General features: G+C 45.8%; 3 protein-coding genes across 3 annotated transcripts; 1 reads left to right on the top strand and 2 right to left on the bottom strand.

The window, feature by feature from the left end:
• Positions 1–366: 366 nt before the first annotated feature.
• LOC149328682 (uncharacterized) lies at positions 367–3,860 on the top strand. Its single transcript, XM_089559066.1, has 5 exons — positions 367–400; positions 701–1,010; positions 1,228–1,399; positions 2,517–2,616; positions 2,947–3,860. The coding sequence occupies exons 1-5, from the start codon at positions 367–369 to the stop codon at positions 3,852–3,854; spliced, it is 1,524 nt and encodes a 507-aa protein (XP_089415192.1). The 3' UTR covers positions 3,855–3,860.
• A 447-nt stretch (positions 3,861–4,307) lies between these two features.
• Positions 4,308–6,732, bottom strand: LOC149328681 (uncharacterized). The gene is made up of 4 exons (XM_089561495.1): positions 6,525–6,732; positions 6,328–6,441; positions 5,360–5,524; positions 4,308–5,281 (listed from the first exon to the last, which is right to left on the bottom strand). Exons 1-4 carry the CDS (start codon positions 6,730–6,732, stop codon positions 4,308–4,310), a joined length of 1,461 nt encoding a protein of 486 aa, XP_089417621.1.
• A 7,069-nt stretch (positions 6,733–13,801) lies between these two features.
• Positions 13,802–26,974, bottom strand: LOC149328680 (uncharacterized). The gene is made up of 3 exons (XM_089559065.1): positions 26,794–26,974; positions 18,557–18,759; positions 13,802–14,200 (listed from the first exon to the last, which is right to left on the bottom strand). Exons 1-3 carry the CDS (start codon positions 26,972–26,974, stop codon positions 13,802–13,804), a joined length of 783 nt encoding a protein of 260 aa, XP_089415191.1.
• Between the last annotated feature and the right edge of the window lie 938 nt (positions 26,975–27,912).

The raw sequence follows: 27,912 nt of genomic DNA, 5'->3' as shown, positions 1-27,912 counted from the left end.
AAGTTTCCACTGTGTCGACGTTGTGCCTTTTGCGATGCGGGCTGGGCAGCATTATTTTTTTCTTTTTCTTTGCTCCCACTAATATTGGGCGCGAGGACATACCGTGGCGCCACCTCTCGGCTGCTCGCGCCTGACGCACTAAGTGGGATAACGCGCGTTGAACTGCTACTGTGTGACGCTTTCCCAGGTAGGTTGGCTGTGCGCTAATAGTTTATGTATTCATTTAATAAATGCATTTCGGTCTGGACCTGTTTAGGCTCAATTTGAGGCATCAGGCCCACTCACTCGGCAACAACAAAACACGTTACCGTGTGAGCGAGCTGCTGAAGTGGCAGCGATCGTGCAACGACCACCGTTGTTGATGCTATGGAGCGAACTGAAGGTGCCACACCAGTCAGAGGTAAGCGGTCGCTGAATATCGGTAATAAGATTTCTCTGTGACAGGTGCCGAGCGCTTTCAGGCAGCGCCGGCGGAAGCGGCGTCGTTCGACTGCTCCCTAGAACTTTGTACAGCAGTCGGGTTGGGCAGTTGGAGACGACGCGGATAAATATTTAAATTTCAGTGTTCTGCATTTCACGCCGCATGTTTGTTTATACCGCGCAGGGTAATTTTGCTGACTCTTTCCTCATGAGGTCACAGTCTGTAATGTTCTAGTTTGTGCTTATTGGCTTGCTCGGCCATTCGAAATTATCACTCCAGTTGAGGCGCGTGCGTGTTATTTTTTGTCACGCTGCAAAATCTTTTATTTCGTTTCAGTGAAACTTCCATTGTCAAGCATCAATGACTTCATTGAGAAGAAATTTGAGACCTCCCGGCTTTTGATAGAAGGGGAGGCTGTCTATGACGCAAAGCACGTAGTGGTGTGCAGCGTGAAGCTTTGCAAAGACGATGCAGTCACATTTGTTGGGCTTATCCTTCAGACCTCCGCTGTCAACAAAGACCCTCACGAGCTGGAGATAGAAATAAAAGGAAGGACAGTGACTGCTGCATCTTGCACTTGCAAAGCAGGGTATGATACTAACATTGGTTTCATGATTGGAATATAACTGTTGTAGTTTATGTTTTGCTCTGCAGGCACTTTTCTATGAATTAAACTGTACATATTACTACACAAATATTATGAAACATTGTAACATGTAAGCTGCATCTACTGCTGAAACAAGTGAGAACATTATAATATCAGATGTGTTTGGTAAAGCATGATATGCGTTCTTTATTTTTTATAGCCAGCACAAGTGCAAGCACATGGTTGCTCTGCTGCTGCACATTCATCATGCAGAGACTTTCGACTTCATGTCATCTACTGATTTGCCTCAGCAATGGGGAAAAGATCAGAAAGCCGTTGTGAAAGGAAAATATGCACCAAGGAAGATAGTGGACCTACACTGTACCAAAAAGGTAAGTCATGATGCATGTTGCATCAAAATGAAATAAGAGGAGGATAGAGTATCACAAAATATTATTATGTTAGCATATGTATTATGATTAGCAATGACTGCACTTAGACCTGTAGCAATGCTAGGTGTTTGTTGTGGTGCAAGTTTGGTTTTGGTCGAAACATACACGAAATTTGTAGCAGAAAAATAAAGCGCATAGTTTGTCATCCTTATTTTGCTCATGAACTAGGATACAGCGAGGCAGAGTACTTTCAGGTTTATGTACCTTTCATAAGAGAAGACAGTAGTTTGCTGCTGTTTCATTTGATTATGAATACAGTGGCACAGGTGTTTGCACTCGTGTACTTCTATGTGTGAATGCCTCTCCTGCAGCATACTAACTTCGATGCATGCTTCAGTTTAGTCAAAGTTACAAACCTTTTGTGACAGTGACTCTTTTGATGATTTCAAATGCTTGCTCTGTTCATAATACTGGTGTGAGATAAGTGCTGTGAACAATCACTGAGGTCAATGTTCTTTATAGTTTTTGAGTGCACTTTGCACAGAGTGCATCGAGACTAACAAGCCATAGCTGTTATCGAAGTTGTTTGTCCACCACAGCTGGAATATTTAATTTAATACAGCCAAACAATATAATAGATAGTTTTTAATTATTGCTGAGAGGATGCATGTGTTAAGCAAGGAGAAACAGCATCAAAATAAAAAAATTACTTGGAAACATTGCTTGGCATACTCGCAAAAATATTATCTGCATTTTTATGTGAAAAGTTCTCATTTCGAGCATGACTAAGACCACTACAGCCTCTTCCAATGCACCTCGAGAACTTCTGGACTACTGATCAAGTTAAGGCGCACTAAGTTTGTTGAAAGTAGCCGTGCAACAGCATCAGAGCTGTACTAAGTTCAGTTTTCAACATCATAATGAGGATTAAAAAGTGCCATGAAATGGACTGATCAAGTTAAGGCGCACTAAGTTTGTTGAAAGTAGCCGAGCAACAGCATCAGAGCTGTACTAAGTTCAGTTTTCAACATCATAATGAGGATTAAAAAGTGCCATGAAATAAAAATGCTATTAGTGTGCTCAGGAAAGTAGGCTGATTGAACCTTTTGTGTTTCAGGCTAAACGAGACAATATCAAGGTGCCTGATGGCAACATCCTGAAGAGGCTGCTTCAAGAATTGCCATACAACTGCGTAGCACTCCGCCACAGTGAAGACAGTAAGTGGATATATTTTTATAGTTTTATTTGATGTAAACTGCTTTGTGACTTAGCACCTCATTATAGCATGTCAATTGAAAGGTACCAATACCAATAATTACCAAGCTTTTTTACTGCATGTAAACAGTTTCGTATAGTGCACTGCCACTGTTTGTATTTGTTATTTGAACCAGTTGTTTAGTTACTCATAAATAAATAGTTTCAGGAAAACTTAGATGCTACAGTATGCATCTCTGTTTAGAGAGCAACACAACCAAACGCAAAAAATGCACAGAAATTTATTTTTTGTTTCAAAGCACACCAATAAATTTGTATTTCTTTCATTTCAGGAAGTCACTGTGAACTGTCCAGTAAAGGTTTAGGCAGCAAGAATGTGGATCCATCATGCACTGACAAAGCACCACTGGTACCCACACAGACAATCACATCCACTGTTGATAGTGTTACAAGTTCAAGAAGCCCAGGAAATCTCGGTGTGAAAAACCCACCAGCACTTGTTGAAGCTGTCAGGAAGGCCATTGCAGCCGGAGCACACTCAACAGAAGAAATTTACAGCCACCTCCAACAGCAATACACAAACACAGAAATTGACATGGTAAATAATTTAACAAAGACTCAAGCAAATTCTCCACACTGGCTGATGTACAGAAAAGGAATGGTGACAGCGTCAGTTGCCTATTCTGTATACACACGAGTGCACACACTCCGGACAAGGATGGGCCCACATGATGTGCGACCTCTGTTGAAAGTTTTATTGCGAGAAACCTCAGTGCAGACACCTGCAATGACAAGAGGCACTCTGCTAGAAGAAACGGCAAAGATGGCCTATTTAGCTGCAAGTCAGCATCAAAATGTAAATGTTCAACAGTGTGGACTTTTAATTTCAGACCAGCATCCATGCATTGGTGCCAGTCCAGATGGGCTAGTCACATGCGACTGCTGCACTCCAAGAGTGCTTGAAGTGAAGTGCCCCATAAGCTTAGAAAAATTTAAAGCAAAAGAATTAACAAGAGAAGGCGTAAGCTTCTGTCTGAAAAAGACCAGCAAGTACTTCTGTCAAGTGCTGGTACAGATGGGATTGGCAAGGGTGACTAGTGCTGATGTTTTTGTGTTCCAAGACAACGAAAACTTGTTGTTGTTTCCTGTAGAGTTCAACAGTTCTTTTTTCAATGATGTTGTGGAGAGGGGTGTTGACTTTTTCAAGTCCTATGTGTTGCCTTACCTTGCAACTCAATGACAACTGGTGTCTACCATTCATTCATTTTTACTGTGCCAATGGTTGGCAATAAAGAGTGTGTTCATGCATTTCAAACTTTGATGTTACTGAGACTGTGAAAACTCAACTTGCACACTTAGTTTCATGCTGTTTGCCGCATAATTATTTTTTGACAAAGAAGAAAAAAGCATGAACAGAATGAAAACACTAAAAGATTACAGGAAAACATTTCGGTCAAGAGAAGCAAGACACCTAAAGCACATATGTAAAGGAAGTAACAAACTTGAGGTAGATGATGAAAACTGGCGATAAGAACATATAAACAGAAGGGCAAACACAATGTACAACTCACTCAAGAAAATGTAGAAAAATTCCCACCACTTTGTTCAAGCAAACAAAAAAAGGAGCCGTAGGAAACACAATCCAAAGAAGAAACTGTGCTGAAACATATTGCCCATGCACTTTGGTAGTCTTTTACTGTACTAAATACTTGTCACTGCTGAAGATAGGCTTCGAGAGATTAACTATTCCCGCAATGACTTTGATAATGTCATCAATATAAGCAAAAAGCTCGGTGCCCAAGTTCCCCGTCAAAATCTTAAACACTTTCATGCGCTGAATTGCACGTTCAACATGAACCCGAGCTGCTGCGATGCTTTGATTTTTTTCAGCTTCATGCTTTGTAAGTTGGTTTCTCTTGCGTAGGAAAGGTGGACGCACCATTGTGATGTTGTGCTCAAGGCAGAGTTTGTCTATTAAGAACCCTTTATCCACCATAACGCTATCAATTGAAGGTAGAAATCTTTCTAGAATCTTGCTCTCCTTTGTTATATGGGAGTCAGATGCTCGGCCACCATAAGCTTCACTTACGTAACTAATGTGACCTCCCGGTGTCTCACAAACTAAAACCTTAGCTGTGTACACACCCATGTACCAGCTATACGTTAACAGCTGGGACTCCATATCCTTCGGCCTCTGAATCGGTATCTCCGTACAGTCTAGCACAGCTCTGACACTTGAATACTCCTTGAAGTACACCGTCAAGTTATCAACAACAGCTTCCTTGCTCGGCCAAAAGACTGCATTTTTCATTATTGCAGCCAAGACTACCACACTGGCCTTGAAGATCTCTGATGCCGTGGTGCGATGAATGCCAAAAAGCACACCAAGCAGTGCGAATGGCATGTTGTAATGAAGCTTGATGAGGGTTAATAGCACCGCATCTTCGTTTGATAAGCAAAATCGTTTTGCTTGCATCAGCATCCGGCTGTCAGTATAAATATCGCATATGTTATAGAACAGCTGGAAGCAGGGAATCCCAGTTAAGATGTTCAGATCTTTTTCTCCCTGGATGTTTGCCGTGCTCAGTGGTTGTTTTCGTGCAGCATCGAGCGTGTCGACTTGCACGCCAATCTCCTTCTTTATGGCATGAAGCTCGGCAGGGATATCTGAAGCAAATAATGTACATTTATTTTTGTAGTCAGCAAATGCAATGTATATATAGATAATCCTGCTGACAATGATACCTTGATTGCCACCTGGACCGGGATTGATATCTGCGTTGAACCCTGAGTCAGGTGCACTGTCTTCAATTTCTCCTGAGCAAGATGTACTTGCTTCAATTTCTTGTTCGCATACAGGCAACGGTACCAGCTTCTCTTTAGGGAAAATGTTGCTGAACGGCCTATCTTCTGAAAATGAAATATGAGCTTCAGATATGCGTTTCTCCCACAGTGGTACTGCAAACTTCTAGCTGCATAAAAGCAAATAATTAAAACAGTTAGCCACAGCCTTTGCTATGCAAGTAGGTATAAATTCTCCACCCTTGCTGCACGCACTGCAATATCAGCCTTAATTCCACTCTAATGAAATTCTTGACTAACAAATGAAGAAGCTTGCAGTTGATACTTAGGTGATCAGGTGAACAGCACCTGGTCTTTGTATTTTATTAACGTTGGCCGTTTAAAGCTCGGCCTCTGTTTGCATAGCACGTTTGTGGAAACAAATTTTAGCTTAGCAATGATGTACACTGATTTTCAGAACAGATGCATGCTGAAATTTAGCCAAGCCGTTTTAAAATGCGTTCGTACATGCTCGTCCCGCGCGTGCAAGTGGCACAAAATGTAAACAATGATACGAGCACCATTAGCAGATACTGGTTCTAGCACTTGTAAGAAGAGATAACATCAGCAAGCCTACGAGCGCCAAAATAACAAATGAGCTTAATCATGGAAGTTACACGCCACCGGCAAGCATTAGTTCGCTTTTATGAGTCTCGCGGCACAATGAATACATTCATTCATCAAATACACGCCAGTTCAACACCACGTTACCAGAAGCTCCCCGCACAAAGGCGCAGCAAGCAAAAAAAGTATTATTTGAGACACAAAGTAATACCTACTTGCAAACACGTAACTATGCTACGCATGCAGTGCTATGCGCGAAATTAAAACTGCGTAATCGCGCCCGACGCTGCCATGCACATTCAGCTTACCTCCGCCCTGTACCCTGTTTCGGCGACGCCGAGCAGACGGCTGGCGATCCAAAGGCCGAACAGGCAGGTTCTGGGATGGCACTGCTTCGCGTAGAAGCCAACGCCTTTTCCACCCTGTCAACAAACATCCTTCGTTGACTCCACAAGTGATACGTGCGCGGACGCAAATACGCGCCGCAACTTTGGCCGCTACTCACCGAACAGTTTAGCGCCAACTCCATAGACGAAATCTTGTTCGCTGAAATGCTTGCTGCACACACGAGAATGGACACTTGCACCTTTTCCCATTCGCAGCTTGACTAACCAAGCTTCTCGCAGCTTTCTGTCCTTCGGGTAGAAGTGGAAGCGTACGCCTGGTTCCGCCGCGTAAGTCCGGCATTGAGGCACAGAGCAGTAAGCGACCATGGCAAGAGCTTAAATAAACTGTAGCAGTACAAGCGACGACACACGATTAAAGTGCGCAATGCTGGCACTCACTAAAAACGAAAAATGCAGATGACAACACTACTTTTAGCATTTAAAACGCACAAAATTCAGGCAAGCGTCCGCTTCAGCAACAGCAAGAGGAGACCCGTGATCCCACTTGCTACGCAAAAGCGACGCTAGCGCCATTCCCTCCAGTGGTGGCGCTCGCGCCCAATATGTCACGACATTGAAAACAGGAAAGTCTGTAGTCGCGTAAAACTGAAGAACGAAAAAGCACATACCCTCAAAGGAGGCCCTCCAGATAGTAACATCGACGGTACAGCTTTCTGCGGCTATTTAGCCAAGGCTAAACAAGAGAGAGAAGGAAACGGTCCTCTGTTCCCGTTCTGGCATCCTTATCCCGAACAAGGATCACCTCACCTCTGACGCCGTTTGGACAAAGACGGTACCCTCCTTGCCCCGGCTCTCCAACTTTTTCCCTTCACCCTTCCGGAACCATAGACCGAATAAAGGAAGCCCCACTCTCTTTGGCTTTGGCGAGGGACAGGCAGAGAAAGAAGCATGCGGAACCACCCCAGCCAACACCTCCCCCCACGCACGACGGGGACTAGCAGCCGGGCTTGCCATGGTTCGTTTGTAATACTCTGAAGGCAGGCGCAGCAACAAAAGAAAGCCTTCACGCAGCACGGGTGCACGGGTCAAGAAAGGACCGGACACGTATCTCAACATCTCAACCAAAACCAGTCTCGGGTCGCTGGGGGCAAGACGGGTACAGACTTTCTCAGTGATGGATCAGTGTCGTAGCCTGGTGGCAGAATATGAACTACTCGCAAGATGGCGGCAGTAGAACCGCCACCTTAAGGCTGTCAGGCGCACATTCCAAGTTACACAATCCATTCACCAACTTTGCACAAAATACCCCTGTCCTGTGCGTATACACTGGATTCGCGGGCATGCCCAGGATCCGCATAATATTCATGTGGATGCAATGACACACCTTGACACATCCGATATCCCGCCACCTTCCCCTCTTCCCTCAGATCCGTTCCTGTCCCATGTTTTCGAGAAACAGTCTTTGCGTCAGCGAACACGCGCTCTAGTTCCTCCGTGTTCGTACCCTCTCCCCCGGAGTCTCACTCTGGAGGAGGAGGTATCTGTGCGCCGGATTCTGGCAGGAGCGGCTCTGACTCCTTCTGTGCGTCATCGGTGGCGTGACAAACGTTACGAAGTGACAGACAAGTGTCCCCATTGTGGTGCTGCGCCCGACCAGTGTGATGAAAAACACTTGCTGTGGACTTGCCCGGCTACAGCTTCCGTGAGACGACGTTTACTAAGAAAAGTTGGCCTGCGATGGGACGTTGCAGACGACTATACCAAGTGGACTCTAGATAATCGCTATATCCCGAACTTTTGCCGCTTTTTAAGCGAGGCTTGTTTGCACTCCTTTTTATAACTCTCTTTCCTTTTTCATTATGCCTGATGGCAAACAGCTCGAAAAAAAAAGACCGCAGTAGAAGAAACACCGGACGGGCGCCGTAAATACGCATTAATTGCGTATTTACGGAAGTACACTTCAAATACATTCATCATCATCATCATCATCAGCCTGACTACACCCACTGCAGGGCAAAGGCCTCTCCCATGTCTCTCCAATTAACCCTGTCCTTTGTCAGTTGCCGCCACTGTATCCCCGCAAACTTCTTAATCTCATCCGCCCACCTAACTTTCTGCCGTCCCCTGCTACGTTTGCTTTCTCTTGGAATCCACTCCGTTACCCTTAAGGACCAGCGGTTATCTTGCCTTCGCATTACATGCCCTGCCCAAGCCCATTTCTTCTTCTTGATTTCAACTAAGATGTCATTAACCCGCGTTTGTTCCCTCACCCACTCCGCCCTCTTCCGATCTCTTAACGTTACACCTATCATTTTCCTTTCCATAGCTCGCTGCGTTGTTCTTAACTTAAGCTGAACCCTCTTTGTTAGCCTCCACGTTTCTGCCCCATAGGTGAGTACCGGTAGGATACAGCTGTTGTATACTTTTCTCTTCAGGGATATTGGTAAGCTACCATTCATGATCTGAGAGAACCTGCCATATGCGCTCCACCCCATTCTTATTCTTCTAGTTATTTCCCTCTCATGATCCGGATCTGCGGTCACTACCTGCCCTAAGTAGACATATTCTCTTACTACTTCCAGCACCTCGCTACCAATTGCGAACTGCTGTTCCCTTGCTAGGCTGTTGAACATTACTTTGGTTTTCTGCATGTTAATTCTTAGCCCCACCGTTCTGCTCTGCCTGTCTAACTGGTTGATCATGCTTTGCAGTTCTTGTCCTGAGTGGCTTAGCAAGGCAATGTCATCAGCGAATCGCAAATTACTCAGGTATTCTCCATTAACTCTTATCCCCAACTCTTCCCATTCCAGTCCCCGGAATACCTCCTGTAAGCAGGCAGTGAAAAGCATTGGCGAGATCGTGTCTCCCTGCCTGACACCTTTCCGTATTGGAATTTTATTGCTGACTTTATGGAGAACTATACTAGCTGTGCAATCGTTATAAATATTTTCCAATATTTTCACATAACACTCTTCCACACCCTGATTCCGCAATGCCTGCATGACAGCTGAGGTTTCCACTGAGTCAAATGCTTTCTCGTAATCAATGAAGGCTATATATAGGGGTTGGTTATATTCTGCGCATTTCTCTGTCACCTGATTGATAGTGTGAATGTGGTCTATTGACGAGTATCCTTTACGAAAGCCTGCCTGATCATTTGGTTGACTAAAGTCCAAGGTTGTCCTGACTCTATTAGCGATTACCTTAGTAAATACCTTGTAGGCAACGGACAATAAGCTGATTGGTCTGTAATTCTTCAAGTCCTTGACGTCTCCTTTCTTATGAATTAAGATAATGTTAGCGTTCTTCCAAGCTTCTGGTACTCTCGAGGTCACAAGGCATTGCGTATACAGGGTGGCTAGTTTTTGTAGCACAATCTCTCCTCCGTCCTTCAACAAATCTGCTGTTACCTGATCCTCACCAGCTGCTTTCCCTCTTTGCATTGCTCCTAAGGCTTTCTTTACTTCCTCCTTCGTTACTGGCAGGATGTCCCATTGCTGTGCTCGACTGCCTCTCTCAGTAACTTGATGATTACATTCGCTCCTGTATAGATTTGTGTAAAATTCTTCGGCTAATTCAACTATCTTATCCATATTGCTGATGACATTGCCCTGTTTGTCTTTTAGCGCATACATCTGGTTTTTACCTATGCCCAGTTTTCTCCTCACTGATTTTAGGCTACCTCCGTTCCTTAGAGCATGCTCGATTTTCTCCATGTTAAACTTTCTTATGTCGGCTACCTTGCGCTTATTTATTAACTTCGATAGCTCTGCTAGTTCTATCCTGTCTGTGGAGTTAGAAGCCCTCATGCTTTGGCGTTTCTTAATCAGATCTTTAGTCTCCTGAGATAGCTTGCTGGTATCCTGCCGAATCATCCTACCACCTACTTCTGCGGCGCACTCTGTAACGATAGCTGTAAGATTATCATTCATTGTTTCAACATTACGGTCGTCTTCTTCAGTTAAAGCGGAAAATCTGTTTTGCAGCGACTTTCTGAATTCCTCTACCTTCCCTCTTAATGCTAACTCGTTAATAGCCTTTCGCTTCACCAGTTTCCTCCGTTCCCTCTTCAAATCTACGCTAACACGAGACCTTACCATTCTGTGGTCGCTGCAACGGACCTTACCGAGGACCTCCACATCCTCTATGATGCCAGGTTGTGCACACAGTATGAAGTCTATTTCATTTTTAGTCTCACCATTGGGGCTCTTCCACGTCCACTTCCTGTTTGCTCGTTTGCGGAAGAAGGTATTCATAATCCGTAAATTATTTCTATCTGCGAACTCTACTAATACCTCTCCCCTACTGTTCCTAGAACCTATGCCATAGTCACCTACCGCCTTGTCTCCAGCCTGTTTTTTACCTACCTTTGCATTAAAGTCGCCCATCAGTACATTGTACTGTGATTTTACTTTGGTCATTGCCGATTCCACATCCTCATAGAAGCTTTCAACTATTTGGTCATCATGGCTTGATGTAGGCGCGTAGGCCTGCACCACCTTCAATCTGTACCTCTTATTAAGCCTAATTACCATAGCTGCCACTCTCTCGTTAATACTGTAAAACTCCTCGATGTTACCAGCAATATCCTGATTAATGAGGAATCCCACACCTAGTTCTCGCCTATCTGCTAATCCACGATAGCACAGTACATGCCCACCCTTTAGTACTGTATACGCCTCATCTGTCCTCCTAACCTCACTAAGCCCTATGACATCCCATTTAATACCGGCTAATTCCTCCAATAGCACTGCTAAGCTAGCCTCACTTGATAAGGTTCTTGCGTTAAACGTTGCCAGGTTCAGTTTCCAATGGCGGCCTGTCCGGAGCCAGAGATTCTTAGCACCCTCCGCTGCGTCACAGATCTGACCGCCGCCTTGGTCAGTTGCTCCGCAGCCGCTGGGGACTGAGGGCCGAGGGTTAATTGGTTTGTTCATAGAAGGTTGTGGCCAAGTACTACACCAGGGTGGCCAAATCCTGTTCTGGTGAGGAAGTGCGTTGTCGGTTCTGGTCACCGAAATCAGGCCGCACTCCAAGCCTGGTTATGCAATTCCATCACACGCGGAGTTTTTTTTTTTTTTAATCCGGTGGAGAATTGCGCGGCACCGGGATTCGAACCCCGGTCCTCTTGCACGCGAGGCGGATGCTCTACCTCTACGCCATCGCTGCATGGCGTAGAGGTAGAGCAACATACAAATGCCATTTCCCGAAACGCGATTTCGAGCCCTCGACTGTTCAACGACTGCTAGAAGTGTGCTGCAAATACGTTTAAAAGGACTGCGCGTTTGTAAGAATTGAAGTATACTTCGGATGTATTAATTTCATTTCTACGAAAGTACACTTTTATTACATGAACAATATGCTAAAACTGCATACATCTTTTTTCACGTATTTGAAAAGTGCTCGAAGTATGCCATAAGTGAGGTATTTTTGGCATATTTTAAGAATATATTTCGAATACCAAGCATGAAATTTCAGGAACGTATTTCCTACATATTTTTAGTGCATTCATGAATACAAAATAGGTTTAAAATATAATTTAAATAGCCTACCATATATTCCAAACATATTAGTTTTCGCTAAGGATTACATGAACAAAATAATTTTTTAATAGACGGCTTGAAGTATTGTGGCTTGAAGTGGTGCATGGCGTCAACGGGAAGATCATTCGTCTTTTGCAGTCTCGACGAAGAATGAATAAAGATCCGCAGAAATATGGGCAGAAGCCGGTAAACTCAAAAGATCCCGTACCTAGTTCTATTTCTATTTTACTGTTCTATTTTACTGTTCTACTGTTCTATTTTACTGCTGAGCCGAGACCAAGACAACAAGGGAAAGAAAACTAAACTAATGAACAAATCAACAACCGAAGACGAGTTCCATTTGGTCATTAATATTTGGTAATGTCTTATACGTCATTTCCAAAAAAAAAAACGCGCTACGAAAAATTAGCCGCCTATTCCTGCCATCAAGACCGTGCCTTCACACGCTTTATGTACATGGCACGTTTTATTTATTTATTTATTTATTTATTTATTTACAATACTGCCAGTCCCATCAGGAACCATAGCAGGTGGGCGAACAAAAATGACAAACATGATAAAAATTTGAGCAGTGCACTCTGGAATTCAAAAAAAAGTGAATACAAATCAAACACAGGTGAACAGAAAGGAACAAGCAAAATAAAGGAAAAGGTAAACATTAGCAAGGAAAAAGAAAAATACATATCTAGGAGTCGGGTGGAGCATTGCCATAAGGAATTCAATTAGAGCACATGGGAACACAGCAGCGGAAAAAATAAGAGAGACTTTCTTCACGATTAATTAACAATCTAATGAAGTGATGAGAGGCGGTTGACTATGTCAGTGAAACTTCTTTATTCATTAATTGATAAGGATTCTATCCGTGACGTGAACTGAGATAATGTGGTTGCAGTTATGATTGAGGGATCAAGGCGATTCCATTCTCTGATCACGAGGGGAAAGTACGAATACATGAACGTGTCGTTATGGCATGAGTATTCTGTTATCGCGCGCGCGTGTTGATGCCTCGACGGGCGTGATTGCGAGAAAGATATGTATTTTGATACGTCTATCTTGTAGTAGTTGTGCATCAGGTGAAATAAAAATTTTAGCCGTGCTTGTTGCGCTCTTGATGATAGCGTCGCTAAACCCGAAATAGCCGCGAGGTTAGTAGGTGAATCTGTGCGCTTATATTTGTTGTGTATAAACCGCAATGCTTTACGCTGTACTTTTTCTAGTTTTGTTACAGTAGTCACTGAATGGCGGAACCAAACTGTAATAGCGTATTCTAAAACTGGTCGAACGAAAGTAGTATATGCGAGAAGCTTTGTCGATGTGGGTGCAAGGCGCAGACATCTTCGAAGAAAAATGCTTTCGTAATGCTTTCGAGGTTATGCTAGCAATGTGCGCGTTCGATCTGAGGTCATAAGTTAGTGTGATGCCTAAGTACTTATGATGGCGAACTTTCGTCAGTATTCTGCCATTAACAAAGTACGAAAAATCATAAGGTTGCCTTTTTCTTTTTACCGTCATGCAAACAGATTTAGTCGTGTTTACCGTCATTTGCCATGTTTTGCACCATTCGGTTATTTTGGTCAATGAATCGCTGAGTGAAACGTGGCCTTCGTAGCTGTTGATTGTTTTATAGATAATGCAGTCATCGGCGCAGAGTTTGATGTTAGAATCGATATTCTTGGTTATGTCGTTGATGAAAACTAAAAATAACAGTGGCCCCAACACGGATCCTTGAGGTACACCTGATATGACGGGTACTGTCGCAGATTACAGTGTAGCGTAGGCGGTGCGGTGACGTAAATATATCGTAGAATGACTTACACCAAAATTATGATTGATTCCCTGCATTAGTTTCTGCAGAAAATGTTACGTACACAAGCAAGGAGAAGAAAAGTGTTTTATTTACTCGGGTTTCCGTGCCACTCCTCAAGGTGTCGCTCAATCACACCAAGTATCTCGGCCTGGCACCTGACTAGTTTTCTGGGGCTCAGGGACTTAAGCAACGCCGTCACAGTTTTCCCGAAGTGCGTCGCAGCATCGTTGTAGTCGGCAGTATACAAGACAGGTCGCACTGCTTTAGGGTCAGGCTGGCTTCCCGTGCCCAACACGACCGGTTCCACTGGGGCGGCATCGGGCTCTCTCGGATGTTTGGGGCTGACCTCAGGCTGGGTCTGGCACACATCAGGAGAAGGCCATGTTCCGCCTGCCATTGAGCTGGTGCTGACTATGCGCGGCTGTAGGTTCTCCTCGCACGGATCTTTAGGCAGCGGGACCTCATCGAAGGATTCCGGAGGTGGCTACAGAATAGAGATAACAAGAACGCATAACGTCCTGTAAACCAAACGCAGAAAAAAAGGATGTGCAATAGGGGACATTCAAAATTCCGCAAGTGCGCTTTCCAACATAACTATGTTGCCGAAAACAAGATGGCCGACTTCGCCATAAAGAAACTACGTGGGCTACAGGACAGGCGACAAAGGTGTGGATAGAATGTAAGAAACGTATTTTGGAAGAATCAAACAAAAAAAAACTAGTCTTTCTTGCTTTGTTTCAGCTGGAAACGCATGGTCCGCCATCTTGTTTTGGGCAGCATTGTTATGCAGGAAAGCGCACTTGCGGAATTTTGAATATCCCCTATTGTGAAACCACTCAACGCCAGCGACAGACGTGCCGGTATCGTCGATATCATCAAAATGGCCCTCAACTAACTGGGTGCACTATGTATGGAGCTGAAAGTGAGTTAGGCAGAGTTGATTATCACCTTCAGCGGGGTACGTCCCCTGAAAACCAAAAATGCCGGATGATTTAGCGTTGTTAGGCCTAATGAGATTTAGGGGCGCTAGCACTTCAGTTACAGTTCGAGGCACGGTTTTCAGGGTCGCGCAGGCTAAAGACAACGATCGGCGAATTCGGAGATAGGCATGGCCTTAAAGGTGTGATGCGAAATAGTTAATGGTTAATGCCCATGTATGCCGAATTACTTGTTCTCCACTTTGCATTCACAGATGGCTGGAAGTCCTCATACCACTCGTGGCTAAGCGGTGCGGCGATTAAGCGACGCGCCACTGCCCTGCAATGGCAGGTCCTGCCACTGCTGAGCCTTTTGAGACCGAGATGGCACTTCTCGAGCAACCTCAAAGTCACGGGAAGAATCTTGGGATAGACAAACATCGGCGAAATGTCGGATGGGAGGTTTCAGAGCTAGCGCACGAAAATATGAGGTGTGTCCAACGTATCAGTAGCCCTGTCCTGGGCCCGCGGTTCCCCGCTATCCTCGCCAGTTACTCATTCTAATCTCCTTGCTAGGTACTCTCCGGTGCCGCGATGCATCGGCCTTCTCTTATGATATAGTCAGCTACCTGAGCGACAGCCATACTGCGGCGAGCACATGCTCACTTCCGTGCTGGCCCGTTCGGATCGAGGAAGTGGGACGACATCGGCTGTCGCGACACATACCGCTGCAGCATCCCCACAGACGCATTGATGGGGAACAGCCAAGAAAGTACTGATGGCATAGGCTGAGGATCGTCGACGAGAACTTGTCCGCGCTGCCTGGCCTGCGTCAAAACAACTGGGTCCATTTAGTTTATATATCCAGTCGCTTTGCGTGCCTTCAACACTTGTCGACCTCACGTCTGCAGTTATGCCACCAGCATAACTGCATGCAGGCTGATACGATAAGCAGCCCATGGGCTTAATTAGAAAAATAAACACCCAAAATTGGGTATAAATTAGTTCTGCGCTGGTAATTTGCAGCTCAACGCTATAAATTGAATTATAAACTATTTCACCATTTATGAGGGAAAGACCACGAAAAAAAACTCGCCTCACAGGTGCCTAAAATGCGTTGTAGGCTCCTAAGCATCACATTGTTTGACCTAAACATTTAAAACAGAGGTGTGGGGTAGATTCTAAATAAAGAAAAAAGGTCGTAAAAATTTAACGGAAACAATGGGACTCGGACTAGCATATTCACAGTCGTAAACGAGGAATAAATAGCCTACTCCATAGAATTTTTTCTATTCCTGCTTGGGCATCAAGCACAGCGACACTGAAAGCATGTCAGGCAGGCTTCAGCTGACGCAGATATGTTAAAATTATTTCCTTACACAAAGTCACCGAGAATGGTGATCCTCTGAAACTTTGTGCCCGACACATTTTGCAGGAGAAACTGCATACCTACTTCCGATCAAATTTTGTCTGGCAAGTCGTACATTCACATTCCATGACGCGAGAGCTAACGACTGTTCTGATAGCGTGAATACTCACCGTCTTGAAGTGGCTACAATTCGCCGCTAAATGGCTGCGCCACCACGGACTGTGTCGGGGGGCAAATCAGCAATTATCGGTTAAGAAAAAGGTTAAATGCGAGGTCTGTTAGAAAAGTATCCGACCTTTGGCTGAAGAAAAAAAAATGCCATAACTGGAGCGTTGGAAACCTAATTACCTTCAAAGTGGTCTCCTTGGGACTCAACACACTTCTCCCAGATGTGCTGCCACTGTTGGAAGCATTCCGAAAAGGCCTTTTTCGAAATGGAGTTTAGCTCAGCTGTCGTTGCAGCCATAGTGTCCTCTCTTGTCTGAAATCGCGCTCCTTTCAATGACCTCTTGATTTTGGGAAACAACCAGAAGTCGCAGGGGGCCATATCAAGAGAGTAAGAAGTCTTTTGAACTACAGGGTAAAAAGTCTTAATCAAGTGCGAAGAATGTTCAGGAGCATTGTCGTGATGGATGCGCCAATTTCCTGTTGACCACAACTCCGGTCTCTTGCGCCGCACAGCATCACGTAGGCGACGGAGGACATTCCTGTTGTACTCTTTGGTCAGTGTTTGATCCTCTGGCGTGCGTACTCGTCGTGTGCCACACAGCGAGAGTCCAAGAAAGCAGTCAGCATCACTTTGACGTTGCTGAGCATTTGGCAGGCCTTCTTCGGTTTTGGGGACGTGGAATGCTTCAACTGTGACGACTGGGATTTGGTTTCCGGGTAGTACCCGTACACCCAAGACTCGTCACCAGTGATTATGGTGTTGATGAAGTCGTGGTCACTGTTTGTGGAATCCAGCGTGTCCTGTGAGACTTCAACACGAAGTTGCTTTTGCTCCACCGTGAGCAGCTTCGACGCGAATTTCGCCGCAACTCTCTTCATGGCCAAATCTTCGGTGATAATGGAATGTGCAGAGAAACTACTGATGTCCACCTCTTCCTCAATTTCTCGGATAGTCACACGACGGTCCCGCATCACCAGGGCGTTCACTTCGGCAATGACCTGGCCATTTCGGCATGTTGATGGCCGACCGGAGCGTGGCTCGCTCTCCACCAAAGTGCGGCCATCTTTAAACCAGTTGTACTATTGCTTAATTTGTGTGCTGCTCTAAGCATCGTCACCGAAAACCGTCTAAATATTCCGAATGGTTTCCACTTGGCTGTCGCCCCGTTCCTGGCAAAATTTGATGCATTAGCGCTGCTCCTGTCGCACCGCCATTTTGCTTGCACTGAAAAACCGACGAGAGCACTGCGCACTGCCTCACTCAAATGCTGCCTTTCAGCGACTGACGCTATCGGCAGGCGGGAAAAAATTTGTGCATGCGCACGACGGTTCAAGGTCTGCTGGTGCAAGCGCGCTTGTTTCATATTCATCAGGTGTTCGCAAAAAAAATAAGGTCACATACTTTTCTAACAGACCTCGTATAGAGAGAGGGCTCTGTTGAAAAAAATAAGGGGTACTGAAGAAATCGGCACTGAGAACATACTGAATGCTTATGCAGGAAATCACCGAAGAAAATATCTACGATAATTGTAGGGGAGGCTCCTTGTCGTTCGATGCCAGGACAGGAGTTCTGCGGACTGAGACATATCGAGTGAAGTACTACGAGATGGGCACGTTGGGAGGTGCGTGTGGAGAGGAAGAGGAAACGGCTGAACACTTGATACATTTCTGTAAAGGGCTGCACTCTACAGCTGAAAGCAGTGGGGCTGATTTATTCAAAGCATTGGGGTTCAAGGACAGTGAAAGAGTAATGAATTTTAAGCGGATAGAAGTAACCAAGCGAAGGTTATCTGATTGATGGCTAAAATCAAGACAAGAGTGAAATTTCACGAGTAATGGCTAGGTGGGTTGAGCCACAGCCCGATTTAAAGGGTTCAGCCCTATCCATCTATCCATCCAATACCATCCATTATTCCAATCCCATCCATTCAATCCCATTCATCCAATCCCATCCATCTAATTCCATCCATCTATCCAATACCATCCATCCCTCCATCCAATCCTATCCAATCCCATCCAATCCCATTCATCCCTCCATCCAATCCCATAACGCCATCCATTCCCATCCCTCCACCCAATCCCATTCATCCATCTAATCCCATCCATCCAACCAATCCCATCCATCCATCTAATCCCATCCATCCAAACCATCAATCCAATACCATCCATTCAATCCCATCAATCCATCCAATCCCATCTATCCATACGATGCATCCCTCCATAGAATCCCATCCATCTCTCCATACAATCCCATCCATCCAATCCCGTCAATCCATCCATCCATCGTTCACGCTGGAGTTCGCAAACTGGCGTAAAAGGAAAAGTGGGTGCGTGACTGCCGTACCCGAGCGTGTGGAACGCTGGATGCGCAGACACAAATGATTACCGTTTTCCTTTGCGGGACCTCCTCGACAGCCGTCCAGCTGGGACCCCGGTTCTTCAGGACCGGCTCCAAAAAGGACATCGACCGGAAGTAGCGCCATTTTCCGGTGTACACGTTGACCGACTTCTCGCTGCTCTTGGGTTGGATTTTCTGTCTCTCTGCCCGGTAACCACGCCGCTTGCTTCTGAACAGTGACCGCAAAGTGGCTGCGGCAGTGATAGACACACGGTGCCATATAACGCTAAATCATGAAAACACAATAAGAAATATATATATATATATATATATATATATATATATATATATATATATATATATATATATATATATATAATATATATATACACACTCTTAGAAAAAAGGACTAACAGGAGCCAAGAGGTAAGTTTTTTTGGGGACTAACTGACCGGCCTCTGGCATTCCTCCTTTTCGGGACTAAGTGCAAAGGGTGTAACTGTTGGTCCCCTTGGAAAGGGTGCAACAGTTAGTCCCCGGGAGCAGACGTTTAATAAAAAAAAAGAAAACGACCCATGATTTCCAGCGTAATTAAGAGGGGAAGAGTTTCCGACAGAGCTTGACACACATAACTGCGATAAAGGAAACAGAAACAAACATACATACAAACACCAGGACCCGAACCGACAACCTTAGCATTATGAGCCGAGCGCGGCTATGACTAGACCACCACAACAGACTGTCCGTAGCTGAAAATAAAAACCTTATATGTGAAACACACATATTGTCTGTCTTTACCGCTGAAATTGTTATCAAACGTGTTGCTGTTTTGAGCACAGTATGGTGATTTTTTTGTCATATGCTTTTGCAACAACCTGCGGTAAGCCTTAATGCGCCCGCACAATGGTCCAAATCACGTTTTGGCCAAAAAAGAGGTGGCGAACTGTTCGTAAATTACGGCCGGTACTTCACAACCACAACAGTTGTTTTCTTTTCGTTTCTTTTTTTGCTTATAAGATGGTCTTATTTCTTGCAATTCGCAGGTTCACATTACAGCCTTTTGAAAACAAATATAGAAGGCGATGGTTCACTTCGTTTTTTGTTACTGGCGGACAGCGGTGACAGCGAATTGACTGCTTGCCACTCTCCGGTTCGCTAAGTGTCGCCGATACTCGCGCAGCATCACATAAGCTCGTAAACAAACGGCAACGATATGAAACTACGTGTACTTGCTTAACCCTAACCTTTACAACTTACATTCGACACGTATTGAAGCTCATAGTATCTGTTTATGCACTTGCACAGCTGCCAGCCGTTTCGGTTGCATGAAGCCTTTTTCTCGCGCAAAAGGGTATCGGCTTCGCCACAGGCAGCGGCGATGCTCTCACTGGCGTTAGATCACGTCCTGCGCTTCAAAAATCGAGTACTATTGCAGTCGGGGTCTTCTCGCGCGATTTTCGCGTGCTGCTATGCTGTGGTTCGCGCCCGGTTAGTCTCTTTCTCGTCAGTTAGTCCGTTGAGTTTGCGCACGGCGCGCATTTGTGGTAAGAAGAGTGGCGTGTACAAATTTAGGGACTAACGAGCCGTTTTGAGGACTAAAGTATTCGTTACTCCCCTCTGGGGCGGCTTTTTTCTTAGAGTGTGTATATATATATATATATATATATATATATATACACACCACAAAACCTTATCTGATTTTTACTCGTCACCAAATTCAATTATCACCCAAACACACGTCACAGACGGATCCGCAGGAATACCCACATTTTACATTTCACCTCACCGACTATTCCTTTTCAGTGACCGGTCCCATCCCCATTTCCCTGCTCCCTGCACAGGGGATTTTATGATTATCATCAGTAGGCTGACTACGCCCACTGCAAGGCAGAGGCCTGTCCAATATCTCTCCAATTAACCCTGTCCTTAGCCAGCTGCGCCCACCGTATCCCCGCAAACTTCTCAGTCTCATCCGCCCATCTAAATTTCTGCCGCCCTCTGCTACTGTTGCCTTCTCTTGGAATCCACTCCGTTACCCTTAAGCACCAGCGGTTTTCTGCCTTCGCATTATATGCCCTGCCCAAGCCCATTTCTTCCTCTTGATTTCGACTAAGATACCATTAACCCAGGTTTGTTCCCTCACCCACTGTGCCCACCTCCGGTTTCTTAACGTTATACTTATCATTTTTCTTGCCTTAGGACGCTGCCTTGCCCTCAACTTAAGCTGAACCCTTTTCGTTAGCCTCCACGTGTCTGCCCCGTAGGTGAGTACCGGTAAGATATAGCTGTTGTATACTGTTCTCTTGAGGGCGACTGGTTAACTGCCATTCATTATCTGAGAGAACCTGCCATTAGCGCTCCTCGCCATTTTTATTCTTTTAGTTATTGGGCACCACCATACTGCGGATTCTACGTATTTTATCGTTGCAGTTTTATTGATACCCTTGTTTTTTTCTAGATTGTATATTTATAATATTTACCTGATACACTGCTTCCGATTTGTGCGTCATTGCACCACTTTCTTTGTTCTATCAGGCCCCCGACAGCCTTCTGCTACGGGACGTCCTTCTGTATTATTTATGTAGTGAATATAATGTATTTGTATTCAACATTGATGTGGAGATTAATGAATAAATGTTGATGAGTTAATGAATGAGTTGGTATCTAGTTACTGTTCCGGACATGGCCGCCACTTCGGCCTAGCCGGTCGGCCGCAGCTGCGTATAGCAGCACCAGCAGTAATAGTCGCTTGCTGCGCTGTGCAGTTGTGTTTTTTAACTGCGTTTTAATGCGAAAGCATTTCTTGACTCATTAGTGGCCCTCGTCCGACAAGACAGATCCATAGCCAATCCAACACTAGCCACATAACAATCCATAAACAGTTCATAACTATCGAAACAATGGACAATCCTTTTCGAAAATGCATAATGCAATGTAGTAAATCGAGAAAAGTCCATGATCCAATCATAAGTCTATAACCCAACCGACTCCAGAGGAAGCCATAGCTAGCCACACTTAGGCACCGCTGATCCCAACCCGACTGACTGACAACTGACGAAACTGACTGACAGCTTCCGGTAGGAGTGGTGACGTCACATCTGTCGGCTGTTACCCAGCGGCGACAGCCGCCGTTGCGCCAGTCAATGCTTTCGCACTGACGCATGTACGGTGTCGTGAGTGCCTCGCTAATATTTTTATTCTGAGTAGTGCCTTTTTTTATCATTGCTCTAAGAGGGCTCTTGCAGCTGCGCCTGTGATTAACTGCGCTGTCGCTGTCACCTGCGTGTGCGAACACCAATTCTTGGTCGGACAACCAATAATAAATAAATAACGCCGCTTGAAAGCAGATGTTTGGAGTGTTGAAAGAACAGACATTGTAATGCTGCGCCAACTACATCTAACTTGAAAAGCTTTGAATGCGGGATAAAGTATACAACTCAGCATTAAGAAAAACAAGCTAAGAATGTTGTCTGTATGCTTGAAAGTGTACTTGTGCTTAATGCTTCTCTCCCAGGTTTAATCAGCCCACAACTAGTTCCTAACATAATTCATTTTTTTCCCTTCCTAATGCTGCTTACGCAAATACACATGGGAAAACGAAGGAACTCCTGGTGTCATACACTGCTCAAATTTACAGGATTCAAATCTGCTGATCACTTTCTAGAACTCCCCTGCTGAAGGCATGTACTACAGCTTGTATTCTCTCTGTACAAATGAAGAATCACTTTGTGCTGCGTCGAGAAGGATATGTTCTGTGTAAAAGCGGCATGAAAACAGTATGTATTCCAAAATGCCGTTGCTTGAGACATGTTAACTAGATAGAAAAGTCCATGGACTGTATAGAGGACTTGATACCTGTCTCCTTTACTTGTCTTTTTTTGTGCTGGTGGATATACCTCAAACATCAACTCAATAACTAGCTCATCTCAACACAGCCTTTGGTGTTTTCCTGAGAAAAGTTTCTAATTCAGCTTCTGAAGAAGAAATGCTATAGGACATAAGTGACTAATGCTTGGCAGCAATGGTTAAAGTTTAATGACAAATTTTGATGCTAGCTGGAAGGTCACTGGCTAAGGAAGGAGGTGTGGAGAGCTCAGTGTGTGGACCTCATTACATTAACAGCAAAACCTGGTAGAGAAAGTGAGAAGAAAATACGAAAGCATGTGTACTCATTGAGACCCAAAAGCGAAGAAGAATCCCCTGGCAACGAAACCGCCAGTAACTGTGAAGAAATAATAGGCAGGAAACTAGATTATTAGAGTCGTTCAATGACTGTATCAGATGTAAAGGGTGCACAACCACTGGTATATGACAATACTTGTATAAAAGGCCCCCGTCATTAATCAGAAACATCATGCAAATAGTGTACACTGGGATGTAAAACATTGACAGTAATCTGAACAGCACTGGTGTAGCTCATGGTTCGATGTCCAGTCTTCCTCTGGTCGACCCAGAAGCCATGCAAGTATTCTAGCATGACAACATTTCCTTGCAGACACATCTGCGCGGTTTTTGGCTTCACGGTTCTAAAAAATGAAGTTGAAAGGAAGCTCCTTAGGTTTTGAATGGCAGCATAAGTGCAGAACGCCCCACTGCAATGTGGCGCCGCTTCATCAGCGGATTGACCGTTGACGCGCGAAGCGAAATTTCTAGTGCTGCTTTTTCACCTCTCCCATTGTTGCTCTTCCATATGTTCTCCTCAAGGTTGTGGGCAGCCAAAACATCAGAACCATTCTGTGAAAACTAGGTTTCCTCAAACGCCACATACGCCATGCACCAAAAGACTTAAAATTACTAGCATATCAGTCACTGATAAGATATAAACTTCAATACGCATCAGCCATCTGGGATCCCCATCCAAATTATCTGAAGGCTAACCTTGAACAAGTTGAAAATCGCGCTGTTAGATTCATTCATTCTGCATACTCATACGACATCAGTGTATCGTCTTTAAAAGCTGAAATTAACTTGTCACTTCTTTCCCATCGCCGGCGCATTGCTAGTCTCTGCCTTTCTCACAAATTCTTCAACAGTTCATTGCACGAAGCACCCTACATCGTACGCCGCATGCACATATCCCAGCGCACTGGTCATCCGCTTCAAGTTGTTCGTCCACGCTCCCGTACCACTGCATTCTCAGCCTCATTTTTTGCCCGAGCAACATCCGACTGGAATGGCTTTTCCCACCAAGTCGCATCCATTACCTGTCCATCAAGATTCGACGAAGAGTTAACGCAGCTGATAGATTAAACCAAACCTCATGTTATATCTGTAGCCCCACCCCTTACGTAATACCCCTGAATAGGGGTCTTTAAGGAAATAAACTGAAATTAACTGAAAAAATGGCACATGCGCCTTTACATCAAACACCCAGAGAAGACGGCAAAAGCCATTGCTGATGCGCTGAACGGTGACCGTACCTGAACACGGCGCAAGCAGCTAAAAGCTACTTCGCCATGTGCAGCTTTTACTGCAGATGGAAGCGCTATGCAGCGGTTTCATTAACGAAGAAAAATCGCAAAACTTCACTGGTACCACTGTTCGTGCAACACGCACCATTCAAACCTTCCGAAGACAAGAAAACCGAGCACAACGTACCACTACCCTGGCAGCAACAGACACCAATTCGTGGCTTTCCTCTTGAGCTTGCTCATTATTATCTTCCGCGTCGTGTATCGACATCCGCCTCGGAATTTTTCGCGCTGCGTATGTCACCACAAGCGATGCCCTGTGGCTAGAGGTGGCTCCGGCAACTGATGTGCTTTGCACGTAATACAACCCTTCCTGTGCGCTACATTGCCAAACCTGCTGAATTCCCATAGCAACTTCGCCGGTTAGCTGGTTTTGCGCAGAGGGTCAAGCCAAGCCTTGTTGCTACCTGTCTTTTCTTTTTTTACTATCACGTCACAAGAAGACACGACGTCAAAGCCTTTGCCGTAAAGAAGGCGAGTGCAATGAATCTCTTCGGCTAACGTAACAGTAATAGCGGTAACCAGACGTGCTATGGAATCCCTCCCCAAGCAAGGGCAATTGAGCGCACATCACGCCCATCAAGCCTTCTAGCGGCGACGCTAGTCCCAATTTCGTTCCGGCGGAAGTCACCGAAGGTGGAGGGATGGTTCCCTCAGTCGGTACGATCTCCGTCTGTCCGCAACTTGTGGTGGCACTTCGCCTTCTTTGGCATGTGTGGGGTGGTGTCCGCTGCAGCCGTTTTGTGCTTGTCTGCTGCGAGTGCTATTTTTTTTGCTTCTTTTATCCCTCATCTCCTTTCGGACATCTATTCAGTTTTTCCCTCTTGTCTTTTGTTATTTTTGCCTGCGCTGTACTCATAGTGGCCCAGCCCACCTCTTTCAGCCTGGCAGTAGCCCTTCTATCCCCTCTCTCTTTTAGACCCTTACCGCTCTGCCTCTGCTGCCCGGTCTTTTTGTAGAGACAGCTACAGTACACCAGCTCTTCGAGCCTTCAGCGTGGCACCTCTTGAGCTCCGTGACCTTGAACCGGTTGGTCACGTGGTGCAGAGCTGCTGCTGCTGCCGGCAGTGCTGCGCGCCGGCGAAACCGAGCTGCAACAGCTGTGCGCACCCGCCGTGTTGAGTGGGGGGTGGGTGGAGTTCGGCAGGGCCTCCGGTGCCAAGTTGGAGAGTGAAGGGGAGGACGGGAGATGTAGCTCTCGCATCACTCCAGCTTTAAGCAGAGCTAAACCACAGCCAATTTTTTCTCGTCAGCATCTGCCGCTAAAAAAAAATGCGTGGGGAGATAGCAAACAAACGAAGGCTTCTCGTGGTGCGAGATTGCCCCCGCTTGGAGAACGATTCATTCCCCGTTCTAATACCGCTTGGCATAATCGGCGCCCTCTGCGGGCAGGAGCGGGGTATCTTTCGCGTTGTGCAGGCGCCCATGGCGGCCTCACCCGTTTTGGATGTCGGTTCGTACGGTAATAGTTGTCCCGCTCGGCTACCGGCTGCCCGAGCGAATCCGGTGCGAGGTGGGCAGTGCTGCCGGCCAGCGGCATTTGTGCGACTTCCTGCACATTCCTCTGCTCTGGAGTCTTCCGTATGAACACCTCTTGAACTTCAAGTAGGGCTCGCAGCGGTTAATAAAGAAATATTTAAGAAATCTGCTCACTGATCAACAGCTTAGAACTAATGGAACGAATCGCAGGATATATGGAATTTGCGTTAGACTAGACTATCTGCAAGTAGTGCAAAATAAAAATTAGGAACAAAGTTGGCGATTTAAGTTGTTTACATGACCTCTCAAGAAAGGTGACATCTTGGTATCACGAATGCCGAAATCACGAAAATGAAGAACACAATGTTCAAAAGGAGAGTTGAAGTTAAAGGAACAGAACAAGGCACTCCTGAGAGCCGCAGCGAAGTCAGTAGGGGTAATCAAATAAGCCACACCACGTTCTGGACAAGTACGGATTTATGGGAGCAGAGAATGAGTTTGGGTTGACTGGCGACGTCATACATCCCCCTCTCCCCTTCCTCGAATACTACTGCTGATTTGTTGTAATGGTTAAGTTATACATAGGATAGCACGTTGTATTCGCCTACAGCCGCTGAATAATTTATAGTCGAATTTCTTTTCTCATCTGTTACGGTTCTGGTTTCAACTGCCGAATTATGACTATGACGTCAAACGTCAGCGGGAACGGAAGGCATGAAAAGAGAGCGATATAATCTTTGCTTCATCGTTTCGCTTCCTACAACGCTAAAGCCAGCCTGTCTGAAGAGCCGGAATCAAAACGAGCGGAGAACGAGGAATTCATTGCACATTTTCATTCCTCGCGCGAACTATACTGACCTTTTACGCCTTAGTCATCGCTTGGCTGTCGAAACCGAACCAGGCGAGAGAAGGAATTCGATCAAAAATTTAGTGGTCATAGGCGAACTCCACGTAGTGGTCCACGTATAGTAATGCCTTGCGCATCATTACAATGAAGAAAATCTGAAACCGAAATTTGGATAGTCCTTGAAGGCGGTGCCATCGATTGAGCGTTCAAGCGGGAAAAACGTCGAAGATTAATCACCAAACATGGCCATTCCTTCCTTTCACGCGAGGACATAGACCAAGCTTATGATCGGCGAATAATAGGCTAATAGCACCGATTCGCACACACGAATGCCATCAATATGCCAAGTAGTGCATGCAAAATGTTTCAGAACGTGTTCGCAAAATCAATACGTCGCCACCCTCCCTTATTCTTTCCATACCAGGCACAAGGCTCCAGAGAGCACATTGATCGATTAAAAAAAAAAAAAAACAGAGGAAGACACCTACCGGCTGAGTAGGGACCATACTCAGGCCATTTCTTTTTCATCTCCTCCACCACGTCCTTCCAGAGGAGCTCCGTGACGACGCGCTTCATGTAATCCCGGCTAGCAACATCCCAGATGGCTGTCCGCTCCCTGATAAGGTCGATGAAGTATTCGTTCGCCTCGTAGGGTAAGATTAACGCCATCGCCATCGAAGTAGTAGGAGCAGTTTCAGGCACACCCGTACGTCTTAGTCCTGGCTGCGTCAACGTCCGGGTTAGTCTATGATGCACTACTGGCTTACGAGGATCGCAGGCAACAAGCACGGTGACTGGAATAAGGTTCGCTGTGCCGCCCTGTCTATATCGAAGCGTACGAGCGCGTAAGTGCAGTGAACGCTGATGTTCGAAGGCTGTGCGAGGTGTACCTGTTCCGTTCTCGCTTCGGGAGCTGCGCCAGCACTGGTACTGGGGGCACTGCTTGGCTTGGAACGGGGAAGGGGGTGGGGATGTGGAGGGGGGGGGGGGGGGGGAGGGGGGTTCGCTTGCGACGCCCACGCACTGGACGTGGTCACCAGGTGTCCGGGGATCTTGCCTCAGGCCGCAGCAGTCCTGTCACTGGCTCCATGACAGGTGGGCCGGTCTTGGGTGGACCCTGTGCAGCTGCCACCGGGGGGGGGGGGGGGGGGATATTGATGAGGAGGGAAAAAGCTACAGCACTGACAGACTGACGGAAACGACGGCGCCAAACAAGAAGGCTGTTCCCGTCCTCCACGACACTGGTCCCCTCCGCCCACCCGGCTTTCTCCCTCTCCCGCCAAGTGGTCCCCCTCGCCAAGCGTTGGCCAAGCCCGCCCAGGTGCGTCGACTGGCTACCGCCACACTTTCTCCCGCGGACCGCGGGGAAGTTCCCCGCGAAATCTCGCCAAGCCTGCCCGCGGAGCTGACGCGTCGGCTTGGTAGGTAAAAAAACGAGGAGCGTCCATACAGTCCACTTTTTGCTCGTTACCGAGCGTTAGCTGCTCGGTAGCGCCATGATCATGACGTTATCGGTTAGTTAACTATAAGCAATTCAATATAAGCATAACCATAACTTAATAACTTCATGAGTTAATTTTGGTGTCTAACTAGTTTTACACATATAG

The sequence above is a fragment of the Amblyomma mixtum genome, chromosome 9 (assembly GCF_055824585.1).
Source record: "Amblyomma mixtum isolate Tamu chromosome 9, ASM5582458v1, whole genome shotgun sequence".
Classification (NCBI taxonomy): Eukaryota; Metazoa; Arthropoda; class Arachnida; order Ixodida; family Ixodidae; genus Amblyomma; species Amblyomma mixtum.
The sequence above is the reverse complement of the archived record's forward strand: the minus strand, read 5'-3'. Positions and strand labels throughout refer to the sequence as shown.